Below are 24791 nucleotides of genomic sequence, written 5' to 3'. Positions count from 1 at the left end.
TACTGGGGTGGCTGGCAGGTGTATGGGTGACACAAAGACAGCTGCATCGGTACAAGCCACCTAAGCATGGGTGATGACACACAAAAGCTGGAATCTGTAGGCAGCTTGCAGGCCGCTCTACAGGTCAGACACCCCCAATTCCTGGCAATCTTAGGGGAGGGAGAGACCTCTCTCTCTCTCTCTCTCTCTCTCTCTCTCTCTCTCTGTGTGTGTGTGTGTGTGTGTGTGTGTGTGATGAAACATTCTGACCAAAAACAACGTGAGTGTGATGGTTTGTATGTGCTCAGCCCAGAGAATGACTCTATTAGGAGATATGGCCTTGCTGGAGTAGGTGTGGCCCTGTTGGAGTGGGTGTGTCACTATGGGAGTGGGCTTTAAGACCCTCACCCTAGCTGCCTGGAAGCCAGCAGTCTGCTTGCAGCCTTCAGATGAAGACGTAGAACTCTCAGCTCCTCCTGCACCGTGCCTGCCTGGATGTTGCTATGTTCCCACCTTGATGATAATGGACTGAACCTCTGAACCTGTAAGCCAGCCCCAATTAAATTTTGTCCTTATATGAATCACCTTGGTCATGGTGTCTGTTCACAGTAAAACTCTAAGATAGTGGGCAAAGGGTTTTTTTTTTTTTTTTTGCTCATACTTCTAGATCACAATTTATTATTGCATGAAATCAGGAACTTGAAGCAGAAACCATGAAAAAAAAATGCTGTTTGCTGATTGTCCAAGCTTAGCTAACTTTCTTCTATAGCCCAAGACCAGCTTAGGGAAAGGTGCTGCCCACAGTGGGCCTGGTCCTTCTTATATCAATTAACATCAATTATGATCTCCCACAAACATGCTTTTAGGCTAGCCTCATCTGGGTAACCTATCAACTGAAATTTCCTTCTTGGATGGCCCTAGTAAGGTTGAAAGTTAAAGCTGACTCGGGCAGAAGAACCTTATGAATCTGTTAAGTTTCAGAGACATCTTGAGACTTGCTAGTTGTTTGTTTCCTGAGTCTTCAGGAGCTTTCCTCCAGGATGGACTATTTCAGCCTAGAGGAAATTTGTTATATACTGTTTTACTGTTTGGCAGTGAGGTATCTCTCCAGAAGGTTCACCCATCTAAGGCTGGGTTCTCAGTGAAGCAGTGTTCAGAGTGAGACTTTTTGGAGATGATCAAATTCTGAAGGCTTCAATTTCATGACTACATTAACCTAACAATAGTTATAATCTGATGACATCATTGGAAAGGAGTGGGCCTTTAAGGGGTAGAGATTAGCTGAAGAAGTACATTACTAGGAGTTGATTTGTTAAGGACACACCAAATGCCTGGCCACTTTCTGCTTCTCTCTCTGCTGCCTGTCCACCACGGGGTGAACAGCGTTACTCCATCACTTCCCCCCATGATGTTCTACCTTATAACAGGGCCGGAAGCAATACACAGTGTATTATGAATTGATGCTACTGAAACTGTGAGCCGAAATAAACCATTCCTGCTTACAGGGGTCCCCCTAAGCATTTATCAGTGGTGAAACACAGTGTCTTGTGCTGGTGTGTGTGCATGTGCCCGTGTGCATGTGCCTGCGTGCATGTACCTGTGTGTGTGATCACACACAACTTGTTTAGCAATCTGAACACGAGTAGCTTCTTCTCTGAACGGATTCCGTGTGGTCCTTTTGGGACACTCCAGCTCCATCACTTAGTTATATCTCCAGCCCTCTTTCTACCTAAAAATTATTTTTTATTATCATGTATGTGCTCATGTTGTACATGTACACAGGCAAGACATGTGTGTGTGTAGGTGCTTGTGTGCCATGGCGCATATGTGGAGGTCAAAGGACAACATTGTGGATTCGGTTCTTTCCCTCCACAGGTGTATGCATTCCAAGGCTTGACCTCAAGTTGCAGGGCAAGCTCCCTTATCTGCTGAGTCACCTCGTGGCTTTCCCTTTAGTTTTTGTTTGAAACAGGCTGTCACTCTGTAGCTTAAGCTGCCCGGAGCTCTCCAGCTCATGCTGGCATTGAACTCACCCTGCAGCCTCTGCAGACCTTGAATTTACAGCCTACAGCCTTCCTGGTTCATCCTCCGAAGTAGCTGAGATTTCGGACATGCTCCATCGAGCGCTGGCAAGGCTAAGGCTGAGGAAGGCAAAGGTGTTGGGATGGAACCAAGGGTCTCACTCGTGCTGGGGGAGTATCCACCAGAGCTCCACCCACACGTGAAGGGCTGGGCTTTTTTTTTTTTTTTTTTGGAGGTAGCTCTCAAGTAGGTACCTGCTATTGTTCATTTTATAATTTTATAATTTTATATTGCTTAGGCTTAGACAAAGCCTGAGGGTGTGAATGGAAAAGTACCTAGAAAGATTAAAGTTGTTTCCAGAGTCACAGATCCGAATGTTATATAATATTCTCTGGTGACATTGAGCCCTTATTAATAACTAAACATCTGGCAGTACTATAATTATATTTCTGGTACCACGGTTGTATCCACCATTGTCCTGCGTAAACATGGAAGGGCAGGTGTGAATTATTTAGGCAACTGACTTTGAGTTAATAGCCACTCGGTACTGTTTCTGGCAGTAAGTTTCTGTCAACTCCTTGCAGAGTCTCAATGTCTTCGCTGACGCTCCTTTGATGTACCCCCAAATCTCTGACCACATCACCCTGGACCCCCGATGCGGCTGCCTGAGCAACCTGGAGATGGAAAGCCTGAGAATGAGACAAAGGGGGACCAAGAAACCCCCGAAAGGGGAGAGGAGCCACGGAGAAGCCCAGCCCCTGACTTCCCCACCTGGCAAGTCTCCCCCCAACCCCAAATCCCTGGATCTAGATTGCTTTGCAACTCCCAGGTAGGGGAGTGGGGGTGGGGTCTGAAAGCCTGTGATGCCCAGGGTCCAGGGGAAAGCGGAGAGCCTATGAGGAGTCCACCATGGGGGTGGGGGTGGGGGCTTACCGAAGGACGAGCTATCCAGAAGGAAGCAGAGTTTATATGGATTCTGGAGGTGGTGGGTTTCCATGGACTCTGAGGTTCACGCTCAAGGCAAGAGGGCGTGGTTGCAAACTCACTATCAGTAATGCCTTTGGGAGGGTGTGGGTTTGTTATGAAACAGACGTAATTTGCAGAACGCAGAACAAGTGACAGCGTGGAGACAGAACCTTTACATGGGTCATTTTAATTAATTCTCAAAATATTCCTCTCTCTCTCTCTCTCTCTCTCTCTCTCTCTCTCTCTCTCTCTCTCTCTCTGTGTGTGTGTGTGTGTGTGTGTGTGTGTGTGTGTATGCACACACATATACAGAGTTACAGAGTACTGGATACTGAACCTAATATCTTGTGTATATTAGACCAGTGCTGTATAGGCTATATAGGTCCTTATTAGGGGATTTTGGGCAAGTGTTTTACCCTTAGCTTAGACAACAAGCTTTACCAGTGCTTAGACAACTACGTGCTTTATCGCCGAGCCACACTCTCAGACACTCACTGGGTATATTCTAGGCAGGTGCTTTACCACTGACTGAGTCACAGCGCCAGACCCTAATTGGGAGATTCTAGGTAAGTCCCTGACCACTGAGCCACACCCCCACTCCCTCACTGGGGGATTCTAGGCTGGAGCTCTACCACTGAGCCACGCCCCCCAGCCCCTCACTGGGGGATTCTAAGCAGGGGCTCTACCACTGAGCCACGCCCCCAGCCCCTCACTGGGGGATTCTAGGCAGGGGCTCCACCACTGAGCCATGCCCCCAGCCCCTCACTGGGGGATTCTAGGCAGGGGCCCTACCACTGAGCCACGCCCCCAACCCCTCACTGGGGGATTCTAGGCAGGAGCTCAACCACTGAACTATATCCCAAGCTGCCTTTTTTCTTACTTTAAGACATGGTTTCACTAAGTTGCTCAGACCTGCCTTAAGCCCACTCAGTAGGCCAGATACTCCTCGAACTCAAACTCCTCCTGCTTCAGTCTTCCTAGTAACTGTAAAGTCTGCATCAACAGGCCTAGCTGTGTATTTTTATAGGTGAAAAGGGTTTTAAAAAAAAGTACTGAGTAATTGGCCTGAGGTCACAAGGTCAAAGGAGAACCCAGAATTGCTACCCAAGTCTCTCTGAGGCCAATCATGGTCTCCTTCCCCTCCTCCCCTTCTCTTTTGTCTGCACCCCATTTCTCCATCCTCCATCTTTTTCTCTTTCCTTCTCCTTTATTTCTTCTCCACCCCTCCTCTTTCTCCATCTCCTTTTTAACCCCCTTCTCTATCTCTTCCTTTCCTCCTCCTCCTCTCTCCTCCCCCTCCTCCTCCCTATCCTGTCCTTCTCCCCCTCTCCCTCCTCCTCTCCCCTCTCCTTTCTCCTTCCCCTCCTTCCTTCTTCCCCTCCTCCTTCTCCTCCTCTCCCTCCCCCTCCTCCTCCTCCCCCTCCTCCTCCTCCCCCTCCTCCTCCCCCTCCTCCTCCCTATCCCGTACTTCTCCCTATCCTCTCCTTCTCCCCCTCTCCTGCCCTTCTTCTTCCCCTCCTCCCTCTCCTCCTCCCCCTCCTCCCTCTCTTCCTCCTCCTCTCCCTCCTCTGTCCCACCCCTCCTTTCTCTTCTTCCTGGCCTCTCCCTGAATACAGAAGAGGTCCATTCAGGATGTGGAGGTCTATATGTTATCAAGTCACAGGACTCCCTGAGTTTTGCACTTATTCTTTTTCTTTGCCCAAGAGTCCATCCACACACTGCTGTGAAAACTCACAACTGTTTTTGCGTAGAGGAAGACACTAGATCTGTGTGATACTGGGCCTCAAAGACTACAGTGCAGTGAGTTCTTTACATTGGTCTGTTCTGAGATTATCTCTCCAATGCTCTTGGTAATGGAATCTCTTGCTCCCTCCAGCCTAGCTCATATTAGCGGTGGGAAGTGCTTATGGCAGAGGGCGTGAACTTAAGCTTATTGGGGGAAGTGGAAGTATTTTGGGTGATGTAGTTCTTGATTTTTAGTGATGTTTTCCCACGGTTGGGGAAATGCAGGCGTGGAGGGTGTAGGCACGGGATATTGCACGACTCTATCTAGACTCCAGAACCTTCTTCAAGATAACTCAGTGTTTGAGAAATAAAGGATGGGAACTGAAGAAACCCTTTGTCAAGAGCATCTTAACACGTAGGGCCAACCTCTTTGGTTCAGAGTTCATCGTTGTGGAGATGCTGAAGAGGAACTTTAAACCATCATATTACATCTGCAGCCAAGAGCACAGAGGAATGAATGGGAACATGGTTTCTCCACTCTCATGTCGGTCAGGACCTCTGCCTAGGGAATAGTGCTGCCCACGGTAGGTTGGATCTTCCCACAGCCGTTGATGAAGACGATCCCCACAAGCATGCCCGCAGGCCAACTTGAGCTAGACAGTCCCTCACTGAGACTCTCTTCCCAGGCAATGCTAGGTCATGTCAAGTTGACAAAGCAAACTCTCAAAGAACTGGTCTTGAGTGACTCCTGGGTGGTCGGTAGTGCAGACCTTAGGGGGGAAAACAATGGGGCAGAGAGATGTGCAAATAGCTTCGACAAAACCCAGCTTAGCAAACAGCTCCACTTCCAGGGTGGTGCTGCGGGCCAATCTGAAGGGAGCTGTACTCTCTGGGGAGAAGTGGATGCGTACTATTGATATATAAGCTAAAAATAACCAATCTTCCAAACAAAGTGTTTTTAGTTTTTTGAAATGAAAATGTGTAGACAAAGCAGGGATCTAGAATGTATGAGTCATTAAATTGCTGACTCTCAAAGCAATGGAGATTCAAAGGGCGCTCTCCTTTCTCTCTCTCTCTCTCTCTCTCTCTCTCTCTCTCTCTCTCTCTCTTTCTCTCCCTTCCTCCCTCCCTCCCACCCCTGTTCTAAATAGCTTTGATAGAGAGTCTCTTCATAAACAGGTCCCACAAACTGCCCCGTGGCCTTATGGTCTTACACAGCAAGAGGCCGAAGGAACTCAACTCCTTGCCTGGTTGCTAAGCTGGCCTCGGTTGCTAGGTTGATGTCAACAACTCTAGTCGCTCCTTGGGGGAGGACACCTTCATCTTTCCTCTTTGTGTCTCCTTTTCCTCCATCAATATGAATCTGTCATATTGATTCCTCCACATGAGCAATCAATCATGCATTCATTTCCTCTGCTCTTGACTGTGAATTTAACGCTACAGTGTAGGTCTCCACGGTCCCTACACCGAATGCTACCCTCTCCCTCGATGCTTGGCTCAGTGGTACCGAACTCATCAGAACTAACAAGGATGCTGCGGCATGCAGCATCTCCAAGGAAGCTGTTTTCACGGAAATGTGTGTAACACCAGGCACTGGAGCAAGATGAAGCATATCCGGCTCATCCTTGGATTGTATTAGACGGACTAGGTCTGGACAGTGAAGTATCTGTGGTGTGTGTGTGTGTGTGTGTGTGTGTGTGTGTGTGTGTGTGTGTGACAGAGGACAGTGTTAAGTGTCATTAGTCAGGAGCTGTCACTAACCTGGAGCCTGTTGATTAGGCTGTGCTGGCTGGCCAGTGAGTCCCAGAAATCTGCTTGTCCCCACCATCCCAGTACTGGAATTACAAGTACATGTTACCAAACCTAGCTTTTTATGTGGGTGCTGGGGATCAAACTCTGGTCCTCATGCTTGCAAGGCAACAACCATTTTACTATCATTCTCTTCCCTCATTTCTCTTTATGTATGTATGTATGTATGTATGTATGTATGTGTGTGTATGTATGTGTGTATGTATGTGTGTATGTATGTGTGTATGTGTGTATGTGTATGTATCCATGTATGTATGTATGTGTGTGTATGTGTATGTATGCATGTATGTATGCATGCATGTATGTATGTATGTGGTTATTTATTTATTTGAGACATGGCCTTGTGTATCCCATGCTGGCATCAGATTTGCTATGTGTTATGTAGTCAAGGATGACCTTGAATTTCTGATTCCTTTACCCCAACCCCCCAAGTCTACCATTGTGGAGGACAGCAGTAGGGGCTCGATGCAGCCAACTAGTCATATTATCTGCACAGCCAAGACCAACAGCTTACCGCTCGGCTAGAGTTCTCTACTTTTTAAACTACAGCTCCTAAGTGGGGAATGTTGTTGCCCATATTCAAAGTGGGTCTTGTCACTTCAACAAGCCCAAGTGAAAAAGTCTTCCACAGGTGTACCTGTGGCTAACCTGATCCAGATAGCCCTTCATTGACTCTCTCCCCCCAGGTGATCCCAGGTTGTATCAAGTTGACCGTGAAAGCTAATCACCACAGAACCTATCTCCGACAAAGGAACATACTGATAGTTTCAGGTCACGTGCTTCTATTCATCTAGGTACTGTTTAGATCTATCTGAATGTCTAGATCTATGTGGATGTTGGAGAGGAAGAGACGAATAGTGGTTTCCCCATCAGCTTACAAGAACATGAGGGAAATGGGTTAAGTTTATGTATTAGAATCAATTTAAGATCAGGGTGTGTCTGCAATATCATCCAGAGATGACATACACGTGTGTATGTGTGTGTGTGTGTTCACATGTTTGCATGTATGGGAACACGTGTGTGTTTGGGTGTGCATGCATGTAAGTGCACATGCTTACAGAGGCCCAAGGCTTCTGTCAGGAACCATCTCCCATCGCTCTTCTATCCTATTCTTTGAGGCAGGGTCTCTTAATCTATGTCAGAGGTCACTCATGTATCTACTTTGCTAGTTAGCTTGCTCTGGGAATCCCTGGTCTTTATCTTCTAAGGTTAGAATTACCACACCCACCCAGAATTATTTTGGTTCTGAAATCTACTTTCTGCTCCGCGAGTGTGCAGGGGGTGGGGGGTAGGGCATCTCCTTGCCCCTGACAACATTCTTTTCAATTGTATAGTGTGGTGGTTTGAATATGCTTGGCCCATGGAAAATGGCACTATTAGGATGTATGACCTTGTTGGAATAGGTGTAGTCTTGTTGGAGGAATTTTTAAAAAACATTTACTTATTTAATGCATATGAGCATCCTGTTGCTGACACACCAGAAAAAGGCATTGGATTCAATTACAGATGGTTGTGAGCCACCATGTGGTTGCTGGGAATTGAACTCAGGACCTCTGGAAGAGCAGTCAGTGCTCTTAACCACCGAGCCATCTCTCCAGCCCCTTGTTGGAGGAATTATATTGCTGTGTAGGCAGGTTTTGAGGTCTCTGGTGCTCAAGCTTTGCCCAGGGTAGAAAAGACCCTCCTCCTGGCTGTCCCAGTGCAGAAAAGACCCTCCTCTGCCTGCCATTGAACCAAGGTGTAGAACTCTTAGCTCCTCCAGCACCATGTTTGCCTGGATGCTGCTATGTTTCCCACCACAATGATAATGAACTGAACCTCTGAGCCTGTAAGCCAGCCCCTATTAATTGATGTCCTTTTTAAGAGTTGTCTTGGTCATGGTGTCTCTTCACAGCAATGAAACTCTAAGACATAGGGTGATTTAGTTGACCGAGTGCCCTCATTGGTGCCTCTCAATGTCACTTTTCTCATTCTCTCTTTTTCTTTCACTCCACTGCTCTGTCACAAGCTGTAGTGCAATGACCATCTTTGTAAGTCTACCCTTATGAACTTGCGCATGTATACTAAAGATAACATTTTCTAGAAGGAAAATATCTGCGACAAAAAAGCGTATGCTGGAGCTGTGGAGTTAGCTCAGTAAAGAGCTTGTCATGGAAGCATAAGGACTTGAATTAAATTTCTAATTCCTATATAAAGCTCAGGGCTGTGGTATATGCTTGTAATCCTAGATGGCATCTGTGGAATGATGTCTGTGGTTGAGGTCTGCCCTCTGTCAGCATGTACACATGAGCATGCCCACCCCCACATATGTGTGTATCCATACATGTGAATGTGCATACTATTGGCACCAACTCACACATACACACACACACACACAGACACATGCACACACACAGATGCAGACACATACGGAGACACACAGACCGATACATACACACATAGATACACATACACACATAGACATACATAGACACACATACCCACACATACACACACATACACACACAGACATTCATACCCCCCAGACACACACACACACACACACACACAGACACATGCACACACACAGACGCAGACACATACAGAGCACACAGACAGGCACATACACACATAGCCACACATATACACACAGATACACACACACAGATACAGACACACAGAGACAGGCACAGACACACAGACAAACACACACACACACAGACACATATAGAGACACATAGACAGGCACATACACACATATATACATAGACACACATAGACATACATACACACATAGACATACATAGATACACATACACATACACACACACACAGACATACATATCCTCCAGACACACAGACACACATGCACATGCACACAGACACACACACATATGCATACATGGACACAGACACACACACGCAGACACACAGACAAACACACACACACACACACACACACACACACACACACACACACACACACACACACTTTCCTCTTTTGCTAACTTAGCCAAATTTCTCTCCAGAGCAGTTGCACTGGCTCACCAGAGGACAGGGCTTTTGAGGACAGGGGACACAGAAGTGGAGAGGCAAGAGACTAGAGAGAGGAAGTACTTGAATTTGCTTGTTAATGGAGTTGATCGTGGAGGAAATGAACACGAGCGCTCAGGGTCAAGAGCATCGTCCTCTGGGAAGGACAGAACTGCAGGTGCAGCCAAGGCATGAGTCCTCAACTCCACAGAACTCGTGACAGCTGATCTAGACTCAAACAAGAAATTATTCTTGTACCATACCCTAAATTCTTTGACCCGGGCTCACCAAACTCTTTCTTTTACCCCTGGTCCACTTTTTATCTTTTAGATTTATTTTTATTTTTGAATGATGCGTATTTGTGGGTCTGTGCACATGAGGACAGGTGCCCACTGAGGCCAGAAGAGAACACTCAAGCTGAAGTTACAGGCCCTTGTGGACTGTCTGGTATGGGTGCTGGGAACTGAACTCAGGTCCTCCGTGAGAGAAGCAAGTTCTCTTATCAGCTAAGCCAGTTCTCCAACTTCAATGCATTAAAAGGATGTTGATCCATTCTTTGATAAGTTCTCACAAGTATTAATCATACGTTGACCATTTCGACCTCTACTTCTTCAGCTCTGCCCCTGCCCCATAACCCTGCCACAGGTCCTCTTTCATAGCCCACTGAGTTTATTCAATGTTATCCTTATGTGCCTGGGTGTGTGGGGTCATCCACCCGAACATGGACATCTTCACGGGGTACTTCCTGGAAGAAAATGGACCCACTCTACCCTGGCATCTTGCAACTGTCAAAGTACTTCAGCTAGAGGTGGGCTCTAAGAGCCTATGCTGACTCGCTTGGTCTTCTGTGGTCCTAAGAAGGCAATCATAACTACTGTGTGTTCCTGTGTGCTTAGAAGATGGTTTTGCCGCAGTCCACCCTGACCTCTGGCTCCTACATTCCCCTAAAGGAGACTCAGTTTCTACCTCATGATTCTCTTGTCTGACCTCAGGCTGTTACTGTCACCATGTGACTTAATAGTACAGAGCTTGAAGTGTGTGTGTGTGTGTGTGTGTGTGTGTGTGTGTGTGTGCGTGTGTGTGTTTCTCTTTTTGCCCTAACTGAACAGGGTTTAGTAGCATCTCAGTTCTCCGTGGCTTTAGTTCAAGTCCATATTTGGGGTTCTGGGGGATCACTGTCCTCTCTCAATATGTAGCAATGACCAAGTCACCCTCCTTTAGGGTTGGTGAGGGCAAGAGGGGCCAGTTTCCTTTGCTGACTTATAAATTTATCCCATTAACACCTAGAAGGTGTAGGGGTAGGTGTGTGTGTGTGTGTGTGTGTGTGTGTGTTACAGATAGGTAGGTAGGTAGATAGGTAGACAGACAGACAGACAAACAGATAGATAGGATAGATTGTACCAGACCTGGGACTAGCTGGAGAGTTTCAGTGTAGAGAAAATTACAATGTACCAAGAAATCTTAGCAAGCTGACTATTCTGGGATCACACACGTGAAAGCCAAATACTCTTAAGGAGGATCAGGAGGATCAGGAGTTCAAGGTAACTTTTAGCTACAGAGCAAGTTTGAGGCCAGCCTGGGCTACACCAGACCCAGTCTTAAGAAACCAAAAGTAAAACAAAGCAAAAGGAATCTTGTTAGAATCAGAAAAAGAATCTTAAAGGCTCCTTTAATGTATGGATTTCTTTGTCAAGTCTAGCGAGGTCTGCGAATTATGTCTTCTAAATGCAGAGTAGAACATTTAAGGTAACAGCAAGGAAAATCAATTATAGTCTAGTGCTGTCTCAAAGCATTAAACAAGCGTGTGGCACAATAGGGCATGTGAGTCTTCAGCGGTGCATTAACTAATAAGATGTAGGAGTGGGCATGGGGACAGTCGCACATCCGAGAAGCTGTGGAGTAAACAATATTTAAAAATAACGCATGACTGTAAGGCAGTGGGAAAATAGTGGTAACAACATCCTTCCTTCCCCCAATTCTCTCACCCTCCCTCCTCCCTCCTCTCTCCTCTCCACCCTTCACTTCTTTCTTCCTTTGATTTTTTTCCTTCTTCCTGTTCTTCTTTCTCTTTTTCCCTTCCTCCTCTTCTCCAGTTCTCCCCTGTGAGACTCTGTCTATGTCTCAAACTTACCATCCTCCTGCTTCGGTAATTGAGAGTTACTGGGGTTACAGGTGTATGCCACCCCACTATCTGATGGATGTCTTAGTCACATCCACCCTTCTTTAGGAAATGTGACCCACAAGAATGGTCTCCCTCTGACTACCTCTGACATCCAAAGAATTCAACAAAGCCCCCTCTCCCCATCTGTACACAGATGTCTTTTGTGTCTTGTCTTTGTGCGTGTGTCTGTGTGGGTACAGTTAGTGTTTTCATGTGTGAATGTGGTATGTGTTACTATGTATGCACATGAGTAGGGTAGTGAGTGTCCATGTGTACATGTTTGGAAGCCAGAGGAAAGCGTCAAGTGTCGTCTGTCAGCCTTAATCTATTCTGTTTTCTTTCTGGTGTGTAAGCTTTTGCATGTGCACCCTCATGTGTGGGTGTCCCCATATTCATGTACCTGTGATGTCAGAGGTCAGCCCGAGGTGCCTTCTACCCTGCTTAATTTGAGACAGGGTCTCTCACTGCCTTGGAACTCATTAGGTAGGTGGGCTGACTGCCAAATCCCAGAGGCACCCTTCTCCCCATCTCCCTATAAGGAGGATTACAAACTTGCACCATCACGCCCAGCTTTTTCTAATGTAGGTTGCAGTGATCAAACTCAGATCCCCATGATCCATAGCAAACACGTTACTGACTGAGCCATCTCCCCAGACCCTTGTCCTGGTTTTGTTGATTAGAGAATGATATCAGAGGCTAAGATCTGGGTGCTGGATGTGCTTGTTGCTATGGGATAATTATAACTTCTAGGCCTTCTAAGCTAACAGGGCCAAGAAACATGAATATATACCAAGCCAGGCATATATACAGTCCACACAGATTTCTACATATAACTATCCTGACCTAAACATTGGTCTATGTTGTTTCCTGTTCCAACACTGCATGGATCATTCTAGAATCCTCTCTTTCTGCTATACTATAGACTCCCACTCCAACGCAGAGCGATTTGGCTCTGACCATTCACCATCCATTTACTTAATGAGGCCCAGTATATCCACAATGTCTGGAGAACCATGACGTCGTCGACCCACAGGAGCTGACTTCATCAGCTGCTCATCAACTGCAATGTTTATGCCCAGCGTTCATTGCATTTCGCATTACACAGCGGGTCTGTTTCCAAAGCTATTTGAGTTTCCCTTTCTTCCGGCCCTCTTCAGTGAGGTCATTTTATATGCCTGCAATACAAATGAACTTGTTTCTCTTTGGATCCCATCCTAGGATTTTTTTGAGCTCTTAAATGCTTTATCATTTGTTAGCTTCTAGGGGGTATTGTCTCATGTAGCCCAGGCTGGCCTCAGCCTTTGTAGCTAAGGATGAACCCGAACCAATGATCTTCCTGCCTCTGGGATGACAGGCTTGCGTCACCATGACCCCCAGCCTTAAATTGTGGCAGGATATTTGATCACACCGTGAGCCCCAAGGTTGTGTTATTTATTGGAAAAGCCTGTTTTAGGTTGTGATGTGACTCAGCCTTTGCACTCACTCTTAATCCAAGAGCGTTCTGCTTGGATACTGTGAACAGTATTAAATAAAGTCAATCACAGGTCAACAGGCGGGGCAAGCAACCAATTGACAGGAAGTGAACATAGGGTCATTAAGAAAAAACAGAGAGTAAGAGGGGTTTGGAAGGACAGATAGGAGATGCACAAGAAGTAGAAGGGAGGGACATTCGGTTTCAAGGAGGTTTTTTTTTTTTTTCTTCTTAAGATGGCATGAGAGGGTCATTCTTGATAGGATATCAGCTGAGGAAGAAGGTTAACTGGGTGCTCTCTCTGCCTCTCTTGAGCTAGCCGGCCTTCACCCAGCGTCTGGCTCCAGAGCCTTCAATGGTAAAATCGAATGATTGAGATTTTGTTTAAAAAAACAAACAACATTAATGACTTTTTAATTAACCAATTAATTAGTTTTAAAATTTGCACTCATTCAAGTAAACACGGGTGCCGCTTGGTGAGTTTTCACAGTTACGCTCGTATAGAATATGCTTTCCCAGTCCTGAAAAAAGACCTGAGCTTCACCTAGTCCCGGGTTCTCTTTGTCTCTTCTCTCTAGTTTTGTCTTTCCCACGGTATCACTATAGTATGTAGCCTTTACAGACTGGCGGCTTAAATATTTGCTTCATTTTAATTATGAGAATGTACATGTGAGCCAGAAAAGGGCGTTGGATCTCCTGGACCAAAGTTACAGATAGTTGAGCCACCCAACATGGCTGCCAGAAACTGGCCTAGGTCATCTGGAAGAACAGGAAGTACTCTTAACAGCGGATCCATCTCTCTAGCCTTAGACTACTTTCATTCGCTTGAGTACACAGACATTTGTGTACACAGATGTCTTTTGTGACTTGTCTTTGTGCGTGTGTCTGTGTGGGTACAGTTAGTGTTTTCATGCGTGAATGTGGTATGTGCTACTATGTATGCACATGAGTAGGGTAGTGAGTATCCATGTGTACATGTTTGGAAGCCAGAGGAAAGCGTCAAGTGTCGTCTGTCAGCCTTAATCTATTCCACAAAGACATTTCTTACTGATTCTGGAGCTAGCTACACATTTTAGCCTCCCATCTCTGCCTCCCACAGTACTGGAGTTATAGGCACATGTGACCACGCTGCCTTTTCCTGTTCTGGGAGTATGGACTCGGGTCCTTCGTTTGTGCAGCAAGCACTTCAATACACAGAGCCATCTCTTCGGCCCGTGTCATGACTTTCTGGTTCTCCATCTCTTTTCCTAGCCTTTGAGATGTCTACACAGTATATTTTGATCCTATATTTTCACCTCTTTTTTGGTTCTTTTTTTCGGAGCTGGGGACTGAACCCAGGGCCTTGCGCTTCCTAGGTAAGCGCTCTACCACTGAGCTAAATCCCCAGCCCCTATTTTCACCTCTTAACCCCCACTACTCTCGGATCTTACCCATCCTTCCTTGTTCTTCCAAGTGTCTTTCTCTTTTTAATTTTTTCTCTTCATTTATTTTTGTCCTTGGCTCACATTACATTTATACACGCATGGCATCATCCCTTTGTCTCATCCCTGTATGATCTCGGATGTGTGCCATGGTAGGTTCTTGGGTTCAAACTTGGGTTGTCAAGTTTGCAGGGCTCCCCTGATGGTAGTGGTGAAAGAGTCTTTGCATCCTTCTTTGGCCACACCCAGGTTGTAATTATGCATTAGGAACTGGAATTAGTGTTTAAACAATTGAACAGCAGGGCCAGCTGCTGTATTCCCGCCCAGCTATTTTACACCTACCCCCTCAAAACTGGCACTATACATGTGGGAGAAAGCTGTGACAATAACATTGTTTGTTTTCTTTCCACTGATCTCACGGATAAGAACACTTTTTCCACTTTGAAAAGATTTTTATTTGTATTTATGTGTCATCGGATATGTGTGTATGAGCGAAGGTGCCTACGGAGGCCAGGAGAGGATGTTGGATCGTCTGGAGTCAGAGTTATAGATGAGTTGAGAGTTGCCCTACGTAGGTGGTAGGAACTGAACTTTGATCCTCTGTAAGAATAATAAGTGCTCTTAACCACTGAGCCGTCTCTCCAGGCTTAGGAACAAATTTCAGAACAAGTTTTCTTTTCTTCATTGTAAACTATCCCATTCAGATCTTCCCAGAACAGTGCTTGTGATAGTTAACTTTCATTGTTAATTTGACTTAGAATCACCTGGGAGACACACCGCTGGATGTGTCTCTAAGGTTGTCTCCAGAGTGGTTTAACTGTGAAGGAAAGGTGAACCCTGAATGTGGGCAGCACCAGCTCATGGTCTAGAATACCAGACTGAATAGAAAGGGCGTGGTGGTTTGAATAAGAAGGGCCCCCATGGGCTCATGGAGTTGAATGCTTAGTCACTAGGGAATGGAGCTATTTGAAAGGATTAGGAGGATTTGAAGGCGTGGCCTTGTTGTAGGAGGTATATCACTGGGGGTAGGCTTTGATGTTTCAAAGGCCCATGCCAAGCCCAGAGAGTCAGTCTCTCTCTCTCTCTCTCTCTCTCTCTCTCTCTCTCTCTCTCTCTCTCACACACACACACACACACACACACACACACAATTAAATGCTTCCTCATATAAGACTTGCCTTGGTCACGGTGTCTCTTTATAGCAATAGAACAGTGATTAAGACAAAGAGAGAGAGTGCTGAGCACTGGGGATCCCTTTTCTTGGAGGTGAACAAGCAGTCTTCATGCTCCTGTGGCCACCATGGCTCATAACCACTTGTGAATCTAATCCCAAGGAATTGGAACAGGCTCTCTGACCTCCCTGGGCACCATGGTGCAGAGACATAAATGCAGGCAGAACACTCATACGCATAATTTTATAAAAAAGAGGGAATAGCAAATAGCAAGTGTTTTGGGCAGAGCGGAGCTACTGGAACTATATTGAAATTTAAATTTAATAACAAAATTAAAACGATAACTTCCATTGTTGACTGCATTTAGAACCACCCGGAAGACCCACCTCTACGTGTGTCTGTGAGGGTTTCCTCAGAGAGGTTTAGCTGAGAAGGGAAGGAGAGCCCTGACTGTGGGCAGCATCCTATTCCGGGAGGGAGGTATGGATTGTTTCAGTTGTTTTATGTAACAATTTGGCAAATTTTCACACAGTCAAAGCGTGTATCTGTTTCCTCTCATGCTTTCCATTTATAGATATTTGACTAATTTCAATAGCTAGATATTTAAGATTTATTTACTTATTATATATAAGTACACTGTTGCTGTCTTCAGACACACCAGAAGAGGGCATCGGATCCCATTACAGATGGTTGTGGGCCACCATGTGGTTGCTGGGATTTGAACTCAGGACCTCTGGAAGAGCAACCAGTGCTCTTAACCTCTGAGCCATCTCTCCAGCCCCAATAGCTAGATATTTAGCTAAACAACTGGATGTGTGTGTTCATTCAAAGACTCTAACATGACTATTAATTGTGACTCTATTTGAATAATTGAATTTAATTCACTAACATAACACTTTGAGGACTCAACGGCTCTCTGTTTCTGCTCCCAGTAAGGAAAGTCCTGAGAAAAGGAACTTCAGGAAGGAATTACAAAGAACCTTTTAAACACTTATTTGTGTATTGTTTTTACATTTAAAAAAAAGATTTATTTATTGATATATGTGAATACACTGTCGCTGTCTTCAGACACACCAGAAGAGGGCATCAGATCCCATTACAGATGGTTGTGACCCACCATGTGGTTGCTGGGATTTGAACTCAGGACCTCTGGAAGAGCAGACAGTGCTCTTAACCGCTGAGCCATCCCTCCAGTCCTTGTTTTTACATTTTATTTATTTATTTGTATGAGGGAGGCACACTGCCACGGTACACATAGGAAAACAGAGGAGAACTGGTTGGAATCAGTTCTCTCCTTCCACCAGTGAGTTCGAGGAATGGAACTCAGGTGGAGAAGGTTGGTGGCAAACACTGTTACCTGCTAAGCCATCTTGATGGCTCCTAAATGTCGATTTTTTTAATTTTAGCATATGTTAATTATATATAACAATAGATCTTGTGACATTTGCAAACACGTATATACGGTGTTTTGATCATGTTTGCTCTGCCGCCCTCTCTCACCCCTCTCCTACCAACCATCCCCCTCACACTTCTGTTTTCACATCTTTGTGAGGGATTTACTTTGACTCAGGTTCAGAGGTTTCAGCCCTTCTGGGCCTGTGATAAGGCAAAGCATTGTGGGGCAGTGGTAGAGGCCGCTTACCTCAAGGTATAATAGAGAGGGAGGGAAGGAGGAATGGAGGGAAGGAGGGAGGAAGGAAGAAAGAGCGGGGAGAGTCTTGTGGAAGACTTGTCCCCCGTAACTCTTTTCAGCTAAACTTCACCTCTGGAAGTTTCCAGAACTTTCCAAGATCATACCTCCCTCTCTAGCTCTGTAACTGTACAGAGATAAGGGAACCAGGATGGCAGATGTGGTTCACTTGTGTAATCCCAGCAATGAGAAGGTAGAGGCAGGAGGATTGTAAGTTCAAAGTCGTCCTTGGCTACATAGCCAGCAAGAGGCCAGTCTGGGATAGATAAAACCTTGTTTCTTCAGTTCCCCCAAAGAAGCCAAATAGTGGGTTAGGGTTGTAGCTTAGTGTTAGATCACCCACCTTGAGGGGGGCTGGATAAACATGGACATACAAAGATCTGTGTTCCCCAAATTCCAACTATTATGATTCATGCAGGTGAGGGGAGACAACTGGGGAGGTGAAAGGAAGGGATGACAAAGGGATACAGTTACATTTACCACCTGACATGATATGAGGTATATACACAGACACATTAGGACCTGGGGCTTAGTTGGTAGAGTGTTTACTAGCACACGTGAAGCTCCGTCCCCAGTACTGTATAAACCATGGTGATGCACCTCTATACTCCCAATCCTTAGGGGGCGAAAGCTGGAGAATCAGAATTTCAGAATCACCCATCATATGTGTGCATGTATGTGTGTGTTTGTGTACATGTATGTGACGCATGTATTGTGTTTTTGCATATTTGTGTATGTGTGCATTTGTATGTATGTGAGTGTATGTGTGTATATGTGTTTTTGTGTGTATGTGCACGTGTATGTGTGTGTTTGTATGTAAGAGTGTCTATTTGTGTGTATGTTCCTGGTTGTGTGTATATTGTGTGTCCTTGTGTATATGTGTATGTGTGTGCATGTGTCTGTGTATATGTGTGTATGTTTGTCCGTATGAGTGTATATTTGTGTATATGTTCCTGGTTGTGTGTATGTGTATATTATGTGTGTGTCTGTGTGTATATGTGTGTTTGTATGTATGTGTATCTTTGTGTGTATGTGTGTGTATGTGTGTATTTGTATGTATGTGTATATTTGTGTAAATGTGTGTGTATGTATGTATTTGTGTGTATGTGTATGTGTCTGTATGTGTGTGTATTTGTGTGTATGTGTATGTGTGTATGTGTATAAATATATATGTGTGTGTTTGTTTGTATGTGTGTATGTTATATGCATTTAGTTTGAAGCAGTCTAGAACTTTGCATGCAGTTTCTTGTATTTCAATAATCCTCTAATAAATTCTTTTCTTGAAATGAATTTTGGGATTAGCTTTGGTAATAACAGAATCAACAGAAATTGCCCAGCACTTTAGCCTTTGGATAGATACTGTTTTTCACTTTTTCTTTTATTTTTTTATAAACTCGGCTTCACTAACAGTCTTTTGGGAGAAAAAAAATCTATTTATTGCTTTCTGACCAGCCCCTGTGATCTGACAAACTTTCTAGTGCCTATTTTTATTAGTTAACTCTCCTTCTTCCTCACTTTCATTTATTTGCTAATTTTTAATTTGCTTCATTTTGTTTTACATGTATCTATGTGAGTACATGGAGGCAGTGCCCATGGAGAAGCAAAGAGGGCATTAGGTCCCTGGAAGTCATAGGTGGTTGTGAGCCACCCCATGTAGGTGCTGGGAACTGGTGCTCCTGACTGTAGAACCATCTCTCGAGCCAGAGCTTTATTTTATTTTTAAGTGTATTTATATATCAAAGTTTAGTCATTTCCACCCCCATTCCCCTCTATCCTCCTGTGGTAGAATAAATAGGTTTGGGCCGCATAGATTCCTGTGTTTGAATGCTTGATCCATAGGGAAAGGCACTATTAGGAGGTGTGGTCTTGTTGGAGGAAGTGTGTCGCAAAGGAGGCAGGCTTTGAGGTTATACATACTCAAGGTACACCCAGTTACACAGTCTTCTTTTGTTGCCTATGGATGAAGACGTAGAACTCAGGGCAACTCCAGCACCATGCCTACCTGCATGCTGCCAGGCTTCCCACCATGAAGATAATGGACTGAACCTCTGAACCTGTAAGCCAGCCCCCATTAAATGCTTGTCTTTGTAAGAGTTGCTGTAGTTATGTGTGTTTTCGTAGCAGTGGGACCCTGACTAAGACAGCTCTTCCTGTCTCTCTCCCAGTAGAATCCCTCCTGCTTTCATATTTTCTTTTTCTGTCTGGTCCATTGAGGTTAGAATTACTTGCTTGAGTGTGGTGGTAGGGGGTCTATTTATCAATGACCCTGAGAAAAATGGCACTTCCTCCCCCAACAACCATTAACTACAATGATCCCTTGGTGGAGCTGTGGGGTCTAATGAGCTCCTCTTCCATTGGTGAAATAGTGATGGTGCTTTGTGCAGGTCTTGTGCAGATAACCACAGCTGCAGTGGGCTCATGAGCACAATGGCTAAGTGGCTTCCAGAAGACATTTTTTTGCTGTGCATCTCCCCATCTTCTGGCTTCAGTAAGAAGCTTCGCTGATGAAGGTTAAGAACAGCAGGCTCTTTGAATAAGAATGACTCCCATGAGCTCATATATTTGAATGCTTAGTCATCAGGGAGTGGGACTGTTTAGAAGGATTAGGAGGTGTGGCCTTGTTGGAGTGGGTGTGGCCTGCTGTAGGAAGTATGTCAATGTGGGGGCAGGCTTTGAGGTCTCAGATACTCAAACTAGGCCTAGGGTGGCTTTCACTTCTGCTGCCTGTGGATCATGATGTAGAACTCTTAGTATCTTCTCCAGTACCATGTCTGCCTGTATGCTGCCATGTTTCCTGCCATGATGATAATGGACTGAAAGTGTAAGACAGCAGCAATGAAGTGTTTTCCTTTGTAGGAGTTGCCATGGTCATGGTGGCTCTTCACAGCAACAAAACACTGACTAAGACACTCCCCACCAACCGAGGCTACAGAAGTATACTGACCTCCGGTGACAGAGGCTACTTAGTCTGTTTTTAAGTTTGTTATATATCAACATGAAGGTGAATTTGTCTTCATTATCCTCTCATGTAATTTGTGAGGATTTACCCCTGTCCTGTGTTTACAAGCTGTTCACTACTGATATGGCATGTTCTCAGTCCGTGTCATAATTTATTTATCCAGGGCATTCAGGTAGTTTCCAGTTTGGAACTATTCTCAATAGCACTGTTGAAAATACTCTAGGACATATATTTTTGTGAACATTCAAATGCCTTGTTTATTAACCATTTTCCTAAGAAAGAAATTTCTAGGCCATATGCACAAAATTTAGTCGTGTATGACTTTGAATAAAAGGCATTATGTTGGACAGGCTGTTTTGAAATTTGATTTATGTCTTGGGATGTAAAAATATTATTCACTGAGAATTTATTACATACATACAATGTATTTTGTTCACATTTACCCTCCTTCTGGATCCTCACATTCCATTTCCCCAAATTATGATCAATCTACCAGGACCACATGCCTGAAAAAAAAACATTAGCAGCTATCATTGTAAGACCTGAGAGGGATAGGGGCTCATGAACTCCCCTGGTCCATGCTAGAATATATCGACTGGCTTGATCTTCTGCAGGACTTGTGCAGGCAGCCATGGCTCCTGTGAGTTCATGAGTATAATGAGACTGTCATGTTCAGAAGGTGCCATTTCATATCAGCCCCCACTTCCAACAGTCTTCAGCTCCTATAGTCTTCTCTGATGGTCCCTGAGTCTTGGGGTTTGTGAAATATACTCATTATGGGTGAGAACTCAACAGGCTATTCCTCGCTACACTCCGACCAGTTGTAAGTGTCTTGTGTTGCCATCCTTCCACTACAAACACAAGCTTCTCCGTTGATGGCTGAGAGCTGCGTTCATCAAAGGGGATGAAGGTTAAGCATTCCAGGGGGTGGTTTGATGCTATGTCCATTTTGCAAAATAATAGTAGTAGGTTGGTCCTTGAGGCCTCTGAGCTCCCCAGTCATGAGTTCTTGGCCAGATTCACAGTTGAAACTTGATTTAATGAGTCAGCTGTTTTCCAATGTTACTCCCTAACATTTATTTATTTTTTCTTTTTTCTTTTTTTCGGAGCTGGGGACTGAACCCAGGGCCTTGCGCTCGCTAGGCAAGTGCTCTACCACTGAGCTAAATCCCCAACCCCCCTAACATTTATTTTAATTTTGTTTATCCTTGTGTGTTTGCGTTCATGTGTAAGCAGGTTTATGTATGTATACATACACATAAGAACCAAAGGACAACCTTGGGTATCATCCTTGTCAGAGATGTCTACCTCCTTTGAGACAGGGTCTTTTAATGGCCCAGAACTTCCCTAGTAGGCGAGACTGCTTGGCCAGGGAGCCCCAGGAAACCTCCTGCCTCTGTCTCTCAGGATTACAGATGCCTACAACCAGACATACCATTTTTATGTGAGTTCTGCTGATCAAATTCAGGTCTTGTTGCTTGCAAGGCAAGCATCACATTGACCGAGCTGTCGCCCTAGCTCAGCGATAGTGTTTCTTATGCATACCTACTGTACTTTATTGATTCAGTCACCTATCAATGGTCAGTTTTATGGCTGAGTTTTCACTAAGATAAATTACCACCATATTATTGATCTATAATCCTTACAACCACATCTTCGTGACTGTGATAATTTTGTTGGATGTGTGTGTGTGTGTGTGTGTGTGTGTAACTTGTGAACATCAGTTCTGGGGATGGAACTCAGGTCATCCAGCTTGGTGGCAATGGCCTCCTCTTACAGAGCCTTTTCACTGGTCTTATGGTACATGTTAAACTGGAATTGCTGGATTTAATAGGCATTAAAGATATTATTACACAGTGACGGTAAATCTTGATTGTCAAGATGGGATTTGGAATCACCTAGGAGACGCATCCTGAGAAGATATCTGTGAAGATGTTTCCAGGATGAATTAGCAGAAGGTGAGGACCCACTTTGAATGTGGGTGGCAGCATCCCATGGGATGGGGTCTTGAACTGAATTAAAAGGAAGAAGTCTGCTGCAGCAGCATCCATCACTCTCTGCTTCCTGACTGTGGGTGCAATGTGATCCGCCACACCTGCCATGACTCATCTGTCATGACTGAGTGTACCTTGAACTGTGAGCAAAAAAAAAAAAAAAAATCCCACCACTTTCTTTAAGGTACTTTTGACAGTTATTTTGTCACAATGGTATATGTAAGACATGCACATGATTTTAAAAAAGATTTGTTTATTTATTTTATGTATATGAGTACACTTGCAGTCCCAGGCACACCACCAGAGGGCATTGGATCCCATTACAGAGGGTTGTGAGCCACCATGTGGTTCCTGGGAATTGCACTCAGGACCTTTGGAAGAGCAGCCAGTGCTCTTCACCACTGAGCCATCTCTCCAGCCCCAAACATGCACACAACTTCATTTCTCTTTTGAAATGATGACATACATTTGGCCAATGTTTTCTAAGAGGATACATATTCATTGACTCTCATACTGGATTTTCTCCATAGTTTTAAATCATGCCAATCTAATGGAGCATCTTAATGTCTTATATATGAATAGTTATATGATTATTAGTGATTTTTCAAAACAAGTCTACTTTTCATTTATATGTGTGGCCAGTTGTTATACTGACTTCTTTCCCACAGGATTTATTTTGTCTGTTTGAGGCAGGATCTCAAGTAACCTGGTTGGCTTCAAACTAGTTCTGTAGCAGAGGATGACCTTGAATTCCTGATCCCTCTGCCTTCATTTTTTGAGTTCTGGAATTACAGAGAGGGAGAGAGATGAAGAAAGAGGGAGGAGGAGAGAGAGAAAGAGGAAGGGAGGGGAAATAAAGGGGAAACAAAGAGACTGAAAACGAGAGAGAGTGTCCGTCCCTTTCGGAGATTGCAATTCAAAAGGAGATATAGAACCCGATAATAAATCTTGAGTATAAAAATTTTTTTTCCTGGATTACTATGACAATTATAGACAGATACATAGTTTCAATTGCCATAGAGTTAATGTATATTTAATCCCAAGTAAATCTCATTCTTCTACCTTCATAAATATCGAATCTTGCAGGTGAACTCTAGAACCTTTCCATCTGATTCTAATATAAATTCTTAGTTTCTTCTGCTGCCATTATAAAATACTTGACAAAGGCAACTTAAGGGAGGAAGGATCGACTGTGGCTCACAGTTCAAGGGTACAGTCCTTCATAGTGGAGAAGTGAGGCTGCTCGCCATGTTGCATCTTCTGTCAGGAAGCAGAGAGAGGCAAATGCTGATATTTAGTCCACCTTTTCTCCATTTTATTCAGTCCAGGGCCCCAGCCCCTAGGATGGTGCTGCCCATTCATTGTGAGTCTTACCATCTTTGTTAACTCCATCAGGATAATTCCTCCTAGATGCACCCAGAGGTTCTATATCTAATTAAGTTGACAGTTGCCATGGGCCTTCACAGAATCCCACTGGGATTCCAATTGTCATTACCTTGAAGTTAATTTAGGGAGCTCTGCTATTGTTTTAAAAAGGTTAATATCGAGGCTGGAGAGATGGCTCAGTGGTTAAGAGCACCACCACTTGATCTTCCAGAGGTCCTGAGTTCAATCCCCAGCAACCACGTGGTGGCTCACAACCATCTGTGATGGTATCCGTTGCCCTTCTGGTGTGTCTGAAGAGCGTGGTAGTATGCTCACATATATAAACAAAAAGGTTAACATCAAGGTACAGTATGCTCCTTTGTTTTCTTTTAATTCCAGGCTCCTCGCATGTATCTTAAGAGAGTTTTAAATTTCTGTCCATACAGACCGAACATTTTATTTCTATTGCAAATGAAAAAAAAATACCTTGGCTTCCATTATATTTCATACCTTGTTATTTTCATAGGGGAGAAAGGTATTGATTTTGGTACACACATATTTTTCTGTAACTCACTTGGTATTTAAGTGAGTTCCCGTATGATTCCTAATAGTATTCCAATTGATTTCTTGTTAGGTTATTTGTTGCAGAATGGTACATTCTAGAAATCTCCATGGTTGGTTGCACTTTTTGCCCAGACTAAATGACTCTCTGTCCTGTTTAATAACTCTTACCTTGAATTACATTTTGTCCGATATTTACATCATATTTTCCATTATCTTGTTATATGAAGTGGTCTACATTAGATAGCCTTTCACTGAAAACTGTTATGTCTACTTCAAAAGAGATAAGTGATTGTTACTCTGTTTGGTCCCCAACTAGACATTAATCAGAATTGTTAGCATAATTTCCACAAACACAGAATGTCAAGTTCAGACTCTCAGGCCACAGACATGCTATAAATTTGGGAGTTTTCCTTACCCCCACCCCCCAAGGCCAATAATTTGCTAATGTGACTCACAGAGCTCAGGAACCCTCTGTAATTAT

General features: G+C 44.4%; 1 protein-coding gene across 13 annotated transcripts in view; it reads left to right on the top strand.

Moving 5' to 3' along the window:
* Caln1 (calneuron 1) overlaps nucleotides 1-24791 on the top strand; it is a 491884-nt gene that overhangs the window by 46936 nt on the left and 420157 nt on the right. For 6 of the 13 annotated variants that reach the window (NM_001077201.2, XM_063271556.1, XM_063271559.1 and 3 more), the window contains 1 exon segment: nucleotides 2586-2775. In NM_001077201.2, the coding sequence (NP_001070669.1) occupies nucleotides 2657-2775 (119 nt within the window). In that variant the 5' untranslated portion in view covers nucleotides 2586-2656. 13 annotated transcript variants of the gene reach the window in all.

The sequence above is a fragment of the Rattus norvegicus genome, chromosome 12 (genome assembly GCF_036323735.1).
Source record: "Rattus norvegicus strain BN/NHsdMcwi chromosome 12, GRCr8, whole genome shotgun sequence".
NCBI classification, from domain to species: domain Eukaryota; kingdom Metazoa; phylum Chordata; class Mammalia; order Rodentia; family Muridae; genus Rattus; species Rattus norvegicus.
The sequence above is the reverse complement of the archived record's forward strand: the minus strand, read 5'-3'. Positions and strand labels throughout refer to the sequence as shown.